At 37.3% G+C, this 10,279-nt stretch overlaps 1 protein-coding gene and 1 long non-coding RNA gene across 2 annotated transcripts; both read left to right on the forward strand.

Moving 5' to 3' along the window:
* Positions 1–1,054: 1,054 nt before the first annotated feature.
* On the forward strand, positions 1,055–3,576 carry LOC130748619 (uncharacterized). Its single transcript, XR_009022748.1, has 3 exons — positions 1,055–1,546; positions 2,065–2,182; positions 3,124–3,576. It is a non-coding gene; the product is annotated as an uncharacterized LOC130748619 (long non-coding RNA).
* A 1,751-nt stretch (positions 3,577–5,327) lies between these two features.
* On the forward strand, positions 5,328–9,361 carry LOC130748858 (receptor-like protein 33). Its single transcript, XM_057602101.1, has one exon. The coding sequence runs from the start codon at positions 5,710–5,712 to the stop codon at positions 9,097–9,099; it is 3,390 nt and encodes a 1,129-aa protein (XP_057458084.1). The 5' UTR covers positions 5,328–5,709; the 3' UTR covers positions 9,100–9,361.
* The last annotated feature ends 918 nt before the right edge of the window (positions 9,362–10,279 follow it).

The raw sequence follows: 10,279 nt of genomic DNA on the forward strand, positions 1-10,279 counted from the left end.
TGTGCATAAAGAGTGACCCAAGCAACGCTTTCGCATTGACCATGTTCAAAATGAACAGTGGAAAAGCTTCAGAAGTTCTGAAGCTACACAAACTCTGATATGGACTCAGTCACTAGAAGCTCTGAAGATCCAGAAGTTCTGATAACCAAGAAACACTGAAGGTTCAGATGTTCTGATGGTGTAGAAGACTCTGTAGATACAGAAGCTGAATAGTGGAAACTCTGATGTCCAGAAGCAAGAAACTCTGAAGACCATGTACTTCCCTCTGAGTTCAGAATCAGAAGATACAACGGTCAGAGGATCTGTGCTTTCCCTCTGACTCTGATCAACCGCCTTCACAAGTTCCAACATGAAGCATTCCCTTGATCAGAAGTCTCATAGGTTTAAAGGTCAAGTCACTATCCAAGTACAAAAGCAACTGTACCATCCTGACGACCTACCTAACGTTCTCAGCCACAGCAGAAGCTGGAATTTCCAGAACTGCCCTCCAACGGTAGCATTTCCATGCAACGTTCAACCCTAATCCTTGGAGTATAAATAGTGACTGAAGATTGAAAGAAGCGGCTAGAAGCATTCACACACGCGCAAGAAATATTCAAATCCTTCTAAGCTTTCTTTCATCTGAAATTCATTGTGTTTACTATTAGCTTTTCAGAAGCAAATCTCTTGTAAACAATTCTTTGATAAACAGTTTGTTTAGTTCCTTTAGGAGATCAAGGTTGATCGGATCCTAGAGAAGGCTAAGAGAGTGAATCTTAGTGTGAGCTAAGTCAGTGTAATTGTTAGTCACTTGTAGGTTTCAAGTGCAGTTGTAACACTTTACCTGATTAGTGGATTGCCTTCATTCTAAGAAGGAAGAAATCACCTTAACGGGTGGACTTGAGTAGCTTGAGTGATTCATCAAGTGAACCAGGATAAAAATCCTTGTGTGCTTCTCTATCTCTTATTCTTAGCACTTAAGTTCTCGAAAGATTTGTCAAAATCTTTAAGGTGGAAGCTTTATCTTGAAAACGTTATTCAAACCCCCCCTTTCTACCGTTTTTCATACCTTCAGAAAGGGGAGGCGAACAGCAGCGATGAACGTGGCGGCGCGTGAGAGGAAAAGCAGTGGTGGATCGGAACCTCGCGAGGGAGAACGGTGGGTCGTGGCGGCGCGAGAGGACGCGGCGCAACAGATCCAACAACGTGCGTGGCGGTGGCTAGCAGAGGAGCGTGGTGGAGGCGATTTAGAAGGAAGGAAGGAGGAAGGGAGGTGGTGGTGATCACGAAGGAGAAGGAGGTGGTGATGGTGGTGCAGCCATGGGAGAGAAAGGGAGTGGCCACTGGTTCCTCCTCCTCCAACGGCCCCAACCCTAACGCAGCAGCAGAGGAGTTAAGACCAGCGTGCTGGAAAAGGAACCGGTTGATTTTTGGCCTCTTATTCTTGATTTCCCTCATATTTGTTACCTCTGATTCACAATTTCTCTCTCGAAGGAAGCTCCTCACCGAAGCCACAATGTCTACTACCTCACGCAGGCTTCTCCCAATCCAATTCTACTACCTATTTGTAAGTCCAAAACTCCCTCTTTGATTTAGACAATTGTTCTTAGCAGAATTAATACCAATGACCTGATATACATGTTATGTGTGCTGCTGCAAGCTTAGTCTGCTCTGCATCCTTTTTTATAGCATAGTTCTGTAGCTGTTTGCCGGTTTAATTATGTAATTTGATGTTTAGCATCTTCGGAAAGTGTTGTGTGTGCCCAGTCATTGAATAGTGGAGTGTTGGCTGTGTTCTAGCTCCAATTGGTGATCAGTTTTGCTGGTTTTTTGTAGAAGTAAAAAAGCAAAAAATTTGCAGCAATGGTTTTTTTTTAAGAGCAAAGAAATTGTATTGAAAGAGATGCACTACAGGTGCATCAACCCAAAACAAAATAGAAAATCAAAAGAAGAGAATATAAAGGAGAAACAAAAGAAAAGGCTACTGGACAACTTCAATTGTTAATCACCTACGACTATAGGCAAGACATTAGTCATTCCCAACTCAAGATATTGCTGATTTATTAGCATGTGTTTACTTTCCAGGCACTGCAATATATCCCCCCCTGAGAAAGACACTTTCCAGTTCTGCAGCAAGCAAAGAAACAATCATGGCAGCTCCAACAGATTTTTTGGATCCAAGACAGCGCCCCCAATAATAAAGGTAGCTGAAAATCATTAAAAAAACCAGTATACCATTGGTAAACCAGTAAAGGCTTTGATACTGATATGAATGTTAATTCAAGTGGGGTTGGATGTTCTATCTTGGTGTGTTGATACCATGGTGATTCTATGTTATGATGGGATTGCATTAAAGCTTCAGATCTGTGCTCACATGATATTTTTCTGCCTTTGATTTGTTTCCAAATTTAGTCTCACTAATTTCATCTTGCTTCTGTTATTTTGTTGGGCTGTGAGTTAGTCAATTTCAGTTGTGTACTATGTATATGTTGGGGATATATTGGTTTTAGTAGTGCATTAGAGTGGTGGGTACCTGATGCTGCTATAATTTCAGGGTGCTATACTGAGTAGTATACTCACTATCTCTCCTTTTATTTTGATATTTTTCTCCTCTTTTAAACGGGTTCAAGCACCTCTTGTGCTTGTATATAATAATTATTCTGGCTTATCAAAAAAAATTAGACAACCGAAAGTCATAGTGTCTTGTGTGAATGCATTTTTTCTATATATTTATCTATTTATCTATTTCCAGTTATATGCTAATCTAATGTCAATACTCAACTTGTGGGAGTCAATCTATACACTTCATATCTTTTTTATTTCTCTTTTTCATTCAAGCTATGTTTTCATTTTAATTTCATTCAGATCTAATATCTATGCAGGGTGTTTCTATTTACCCATCTTTCATTGAGCTTTTTATGTCTTACCTTAATTGAGGTGATCTTCTGAATTTTGAATTAGTTAGGATTAGCTGATTTCATTTTGGAGTTGTAAACATCAACGTACATCTTTGTTGAACAGGCAGATGCCCTCGTTTGCCTGTTGTTGCGGCTATAAAAATGGACGTTCTTTTGATATTCATCTTGTATGCTTTATGAATTGTTATGTATTGATTGTAAATCTTCCATTGCGGTGTTCTTGTAGATCCCATGATCAGCAATCTAATGTGGATGCCCTTTCGAGTTAGCAACAAGCAACTTTGGGCGAAATGTAGACAGAATGGAGTATAATGATATAGAAGTTTCATTTTCTTCCTCAGCACCTTATGCTTCAGAGTCAAAAATTCTGGATTGAGATTTTAGTTGCATAAAGGTTAGAAAAATTTGTAGAGCCCTTTTTTTTCCCTTCCTTTTTCAATGCTTAATGTTATCTTGAATTCTATCTTGCAATTATTGTATTTTATTTTAGACTTTATCCCAAGGCTAAGGCAACAATTCAGAGTTGGTGTTTTGAGAAACGAAAATTTCATAGTGGAATATATAGTATGTAGGTTTTAGCAAGCACATAAAATTTAAGATTGTGTCAACTTTGAGCAATTACTTATGTTCTTTTTCAATAGATAATTCCTATGTTAGCTAGAATGTTGCAATTTTCATTGCTTTATTTTAATGGTAACAGGGGGGGCACATTGGGAAGTCTTGTTGGGGTGTTTTTCTTTGTATTGTATTGGTGAAGCAAGTAAATTTGTGGTGGTAGTGATTCTAGTTGAAGGAAATAGAACTTCCTGGGCTCTTGAGTCCTAAGAATATGTCTTCAGACTGCCCATAAATATATATATATATATATATGTTTAACAAGTGCTACAGCGCTTCTATATAGGAATGTTTTAGTATGCACTTATATTAAAACGCTTTTTGATGGAAATGTTGTAGAAAACACCTATATTAAAGCGTTTCATAATTGAAGTGGTTAGTAAAAGGACTTATTAAAGCGCTTCTTTCTAAAATTCGCTTTAGCATATGCACTCACTAAACCGCTTCTTTTGCAAAAGCGTTGTAGAAGATGGCATGTTCTACAACGCTTTCTAAAAAAGCGCTTGACTGTACTACAACGGTACGTTCTACAGCGCTTCTTAAGCGTTGTAAAATTGAAAAAACAAGCGCTGTAAAATGCAATTTCTGGCGTAGTGTTTTTTATGAACGCATTAAGTGTTTATTCACACTATACTTTTCTTTCATCTTATTTTTCTTCTTTCTCAATTTTCTTTTCCTATTATATACGAGAGTATCCAAATCCATATATTTCTTTTTTTTCATCCTATTTATGTCAGCATATAACGGTGCTAACATAAGGACAAAATAAATAAATTCACATGACTCCCATGATGAAATGTGTTCACTCCTACTTCTACTCTCGTGATCATAAGAAGATTATGATTAATAAGTTTTTTTAATAAGCAAAGTATTAGGATTAATAAGTGACTCACATCAATTTTAAAAAAATAAAAAAATAAGTGACTCACATCAATCTATCTTTAAAACCCTCCATCCATACATGTGAAATTTAATCTCACAGAATCTAATCACAATTTAGCTGAGTATATATGCTATTTTAACCATCGTTTTTCGTTCAACAACAATAGCAAGTTTAAACTTCCGGCAAATATATAAGCATGGGTGTAATCATACCGAATTGGTTTGAATTTAGAGTATTTAAATGTCAGAACTAATCAAACATATTCAGTTTAGGTAGATTCGAATTTCCTGATTTTTGCTTTTAAACCCGAACTAAACCAACCCAATTTCAAGTGGATTGATTCGGATCAGATGATCGAACTTGAAATAAAAAAAATATCTTTTAAAAATTTGCTTGAAAATTATTCTAAAAACCTAAAAATTAAAAAAATATATATATAGAAAAATCAAACACTTTCAAAAAACAAAACATTCAATAATGACATAATCAATATAATCTAAATAAAACTAACATCTTCAATACAAATATAAATAAGCAATGTAATGGATTAGAGTGTTTGGACCGCATGCAAATAACAATTCTCAATTCATTAGATTGGTTCGTATTGATTGGTTTTTCAATCCCCAAATCTAATACCCGAACCTATAGTGATCGAATGCAGTAAAAAAATCAAAATAGAATTAATTATCAAATCCAACCCACCATAATGTGTTCAGTTTAATCGGATTCGGAGATCGGAGACAGTATTCACGCACACCAATATATAAGTAACAAAACTCATAGATTTTGTCGTGTATTACCGGTAACTTACCTAATAATACTACATGATGTAGGGTCATTGTCTTAAAAAATCTTAAAAGAGTCCCGTGTCAGAAGCAAAGCAATCGAAAAAGTCAACACACAATTAGATGGACCGACATAGAAACGCGTAGATTCCAATAAAAATAATCTTAGTCTTCAACTAATGTTAGCCATATTGTTCTTTCTTTTCTGGCAAATCGCACACTGCAAAAATCAAAGTTATGACTTAAGACACAGTTTACTTTGAATGGTACACCACCTCTGAGTTGGTTTCTTGACCAATCCCATTTTATTATTCTCTTGCTTGCCTCCTCTTCCACTCTACTCTTCAACAAAACTTTTTACTTTTTGCCACTTTTTCTAAGCAAATTTCGGTGAGTTTAGGAAGAAAAACACTGGAAACACACAGGGTTGAAGGGTCTTGTTGATGGGTCTGCAACTTCATGAGACCAACATTTGTTCACTCAATTCTTCAGTTTTGTGTTGTTTTGCTGTCACTCAGAGTAGACACCAATGAGAATTACATTGTTTTCATTGCTTTCCTTCATTCTCTGTCTCTGGATATATCTCAGCATCCACATCTCTGTTGCTTCTGCCAAATGTCTTCAAGATCAGCAATCATTGCTCCTTCAATTAAAAAACAGTCTCAAATTGAGCCCTGATAGTTCTAGCAAATTAAAGCTGTGGAATCAAAGCATTTCTTGCTGTGATTGGAGTGGTGTGAGCTGTGACAATGGTGGAAATGTTATTGGCCTTGACCTGAGTGGAGAATCAATCATTGGTGGATTTGACAATTCAAGTATCCTTTTCAGTTTCCAACATCTCCAGAAACTGAACTTGGCTGTTAACAATTTCAATTCTGCCATTCCTTCTGGATTCAACAAGTTGGACAAGTTAACTTATCTGAATATGTCATATGCTGGCTTTGTGGGGCAGATTCCCATAGAGATTTCTCTCCTGACAAGGTTGGTTACTCTTGACATCTCTTCTCTTAGCTATTTAACAGGCCAAGAGATGAAACTTGAGAACCCAAATCTACAAAAGCTGGTCCAAAGTCTCACTAGTCTTAGGAAATTGTATCTGGATGGTGTAAGTATAACAGCTGAGGGACAGGATTGGTGCAATGCTTTGCAGCCGTTGCGCAACCTGCGAGAACTGAGCATGCCCTTCTGCTGTCTCTCAGGACCCATTGATTCCACCCTGACAAGACTTGAGAATCTATCAGTCATTATTCTTGATGGGAACAATTTTTCATCACCAGTGCCAGAAACATTTGCCAATTTCAAAAATCTGACCACCCTCAGTCTCGCGTCTTGCAAGTTGACTGGAAGGTTTCCTGAGAAGATCTTCCAGATTGGAACATTGTCAGTTATTGACATATCATCCAACAGCAATCTCCATGGTTTGTTTCCAGACTTCCCAATAAATGGATCTCTGCAGACCTTAAGAGTAAGTAACACAAGCTTCTCTGGAGAATTTCCACCCTCTATTGCTAACATGAGGCACTTATCTGAATTGGATCTATCCTATTGTCAATTTAATGGAACACTTCCCAATACAATGTCAAACCTCACAGAACTCAAGTACCTGGATTTGTCATTTAACAGCTTCACCGGTGCATTGCCATCATTTGCTCTGGCCAAAAAACTTGCCCACATAGACCTTTCTCATAATGGTTTAAGTGGGGAAATTCCATCATCTTCTCACTTTGAAGGATTGAACGAACTTGTCAGCATTGACTTGCGTTATAATTCTATCAATGGTAGCATTCCTTCAACACTTTTTACACTGCCATCCCTTCGGAAGATTCAGCTTTCCTTCAACCAGTTTAGTCAACTAGATGAATTCAGGAATGCATCTCCCTCTAAATTAAACACCCTTGATTTAAGTAGCAATGATCTATCAGGGCCTTTTCCGGCATCTATCTACCAGCTCGCTACACTCTCTATCCTCAAACTTGCCTCCAACAAGTTCAATGGGACAATGCAGCTAAATAAGCTTTTGGAGCTCAGAAATTTAACTGCACTAGACCTTTCACAAAACAACTTATCAGTCAATGTGAACGTTACAAATGTTGAGCTGCCTTCATTTCCCAACATTAGCAATCTCAATTTGGCATCCTGTAATTTGACAACGTTCCCTGGTTTCTTGAGAAACCAATCCAGATTAAATGTTCTGGACCTTTCAGATAACCAGATTCAAGGAAAAGTGCCCAACTGGATTTGGAAACTGCAAAGTCTTCAAAGCCTTAATATTTCTCACAATTTGCTGACTGACTTTGAAGGGCCTTTGCAGAATCTTACTTCCAACTTGATAGTCCTTGACCTTCATGACAATCAACTTCAGGGGACAGTACCTGTTTTTCCTCAATATGCCGTCTATTTGGATTATTCAAGCAACAAATTCAGGTCTGCTATCCCACAAGATATCGGTAATTACCAGTCGTTTACTATTTTTCTTTCTCTTTCAAACAATAGCTTTCATGGAAGCATCCCAGATTCCCTCTGTAGTGCCTCAAGTCTTCAAGTGCTTGATCTTTCCATTAATAATATTTCTGGAGCAATTCCCTCATGCTTAATGGCAATGACCGAGACCCTTGGGGTATTAAATCTGAGAATGAACAATCTCACAGGTCCCATCCCAGATACTTTTCCAGCTTCCTGTGCTCTAAGGACTCTGGATCTCCAGAAAAATAAATTAGATGGTCAGATTCCAAAATCTCTTGCTAATTGCTCAGCACTAGAAGTCTTAGACCTTGGGAAAAACCGTATTGTTGATGGCTTTCCATGCATGTTGAAGAACATATCCACACTCCGAGTCTTGGTCTTGAGTAAAAACAAATTCCATGGTCCCATTGGATGTCCCCAGAATAATGGTACTTGGAAAAGGCTTCAGATAGTTGATCTAGCCTTTAACAACTTCAGCGGAAAACTACCAGGAAAATGCTTCACAAGGTGGGAGGCAATGATGTCTGGTGAAAACCAAGCTGATTCTAAGGTAAATCACATCCGATTTCAGGTTCTTCAATATGATCAAATATACTATCAGGATTCAGTGACAGTTACAAGCAAAGGTCAGGGGATGGAGCTGGTTAAGATTCTAACTGTCTTCACTTCCATTGATTTCTCATCCAATCACTTCCAAGGGGAAATACCAAAAGAGCTATTTGACTTTAAAGAACTCTATGTGCTTAATTTATCAAACAATGCTCTTTCTGGCCAAATTCAATCATCTATAGGAAATCTGAAGCAGCTTGAGTCCCTGGACCTGTCAAATAACTCACTGGAAGGAGAAATTCCCACAGAGATTGCAAGGCTATCTTTCCTATCATTCCTGAACCTCACATTTAATCAACTGTCCGGAAAAATCCCTACAGGCACCCAAATTCAATCATTTTCAGAAGCTTCCTTCATTGGCAATAAAGGATTATGTGGCCCTCCTTTGACTGCAAGCTGCAGTGCTAATCCAAGTCCACCAATGACAGAAGAATCAGACACAGAATTTGATTGGGACTGTATACCCACCGGAATTGGCTTTGGGGTTGGAGCTGGACTAGTTTTTGCCCCATTGATGATGTGGGACAGAGGAAGAAAATGGAGCAATGATATCACAGACAAAATTCTTATGGCAATTCTTCCATTGTTCGGGTTAGCTTATACCCCAATTGATGATGATGATGATGATGATGATGAAGGGGACAACGAGCAAGACTCAAATATGACAGAGGACAGTGATTATGATGAGGAGGAAGAAGATTATCCAAGGTTCAGAGGGAGGTACTGTATCTTTTGTTCCAAGTTTGACATCACTATGAAGAAGGTCATTCATGACCCAAGCTGCACGTGCTGTCAACCATCACCAGCTTCAAATTCTACTCATTCATCAGATTCAGATTCCTCTTAGTCCTCCCATAAAAGATGAAAATGTGATAATCTGCTTCTGCTTCTTTTCTTTTTTCTTGTCTTTATTCTTTCTTCTGAATGCCTACATGTGTATATGTTGTACATAAACACACAAATTCATCCCAATGGTGGCAACCAACAATGATAAAACAATAAGCAATGGTGTCCATTTTGATTTTTCAGAAGGTTTTGTAGTAATCAATGATAAGAAAAAAAAAAAACTCAAGGAATAAAGCCAATGCTCATTCAGGATTTTCATCAAACACTTGGAGTGCTTACCTATCCAATGACTGCTTAAACGTTTGTGTTTTAGTTGGGAGAACCATGCTCATCCATCAATAATAGCACTTTGTAGAGTAGCTAAGAACTAGGAAAGTGCAAATCGCTGTTTAGTTGAAACAAAACGCACAGGCTTAGATTTCAACAAGGAGTATGGACTCTTGGCAGTTGAATAGTAATTTGTTCCTTGGCAAAAATACAATTTCTTTTATCTAGAGGAACTAGAGGTATATTTTTCAGATTAAAGCTTGCACTTGAAACTACTTTGATCTCCTAATTGTATCATGTGAGGGAAATCAAAATCAGGAGATGCTTAAGGTCACTGTACTATGCAGGGCTTGAGGTCATTGGAGATGTTCTTATAATGCAATTAAGCATCCAATAAAACGTTTGGGCTTTGTGATTAGAGCCAGAGGCACTGTTTGCACAAAATATTTTCTTCACCTACACCACATAATAGTTGTAAGATGTTTTCTTTACCATTGTTACCTGTTCATTAACTTTCAATAATTAATTCAAAAATGATTTGTAGACATCTATTTGGTATAGACACTTTGAGAAAGAAGAAATGAATGCGATATATAATTTGATGTGATATGAAATAAGAAATAGAGAAAAAATAGGTATTTACGCATGTCTATTCTATTGAATTGTGTTCGAATTAGAACTCAAATTGATTTTGGAATTCAATGTATTAGAATATAAAAAGTATATATAGATTGTTATATTTTATAAAAATATTCTAAATTTATCATTAAATCTGTAACTTTAAAATTATTCCATACTATACTCAATTAAGACAAGGGCTTTTTTGGCACGCTGCATTAGGTATCATAGTATAAGCTTATACAATACATTATAGACTTATCCATTTACTGGTGCTAACACATTGTATTTTGTAA

The sequence above is a fragment of the Lotus japonicus genome, chromosome 3 (assembly GCF_012489685.1).
Source record: "Lotus japonicus ecotype B-129 chromosome 3, LjGifu_v1.2".
Taxonomy (NCBI): domain Eukaryota; kingdom Viridiplantae; phylum Streptophyta; class Magnoliopsida; order Fabales; family Fabaceae; genus Lotus; species Lotus japonicus.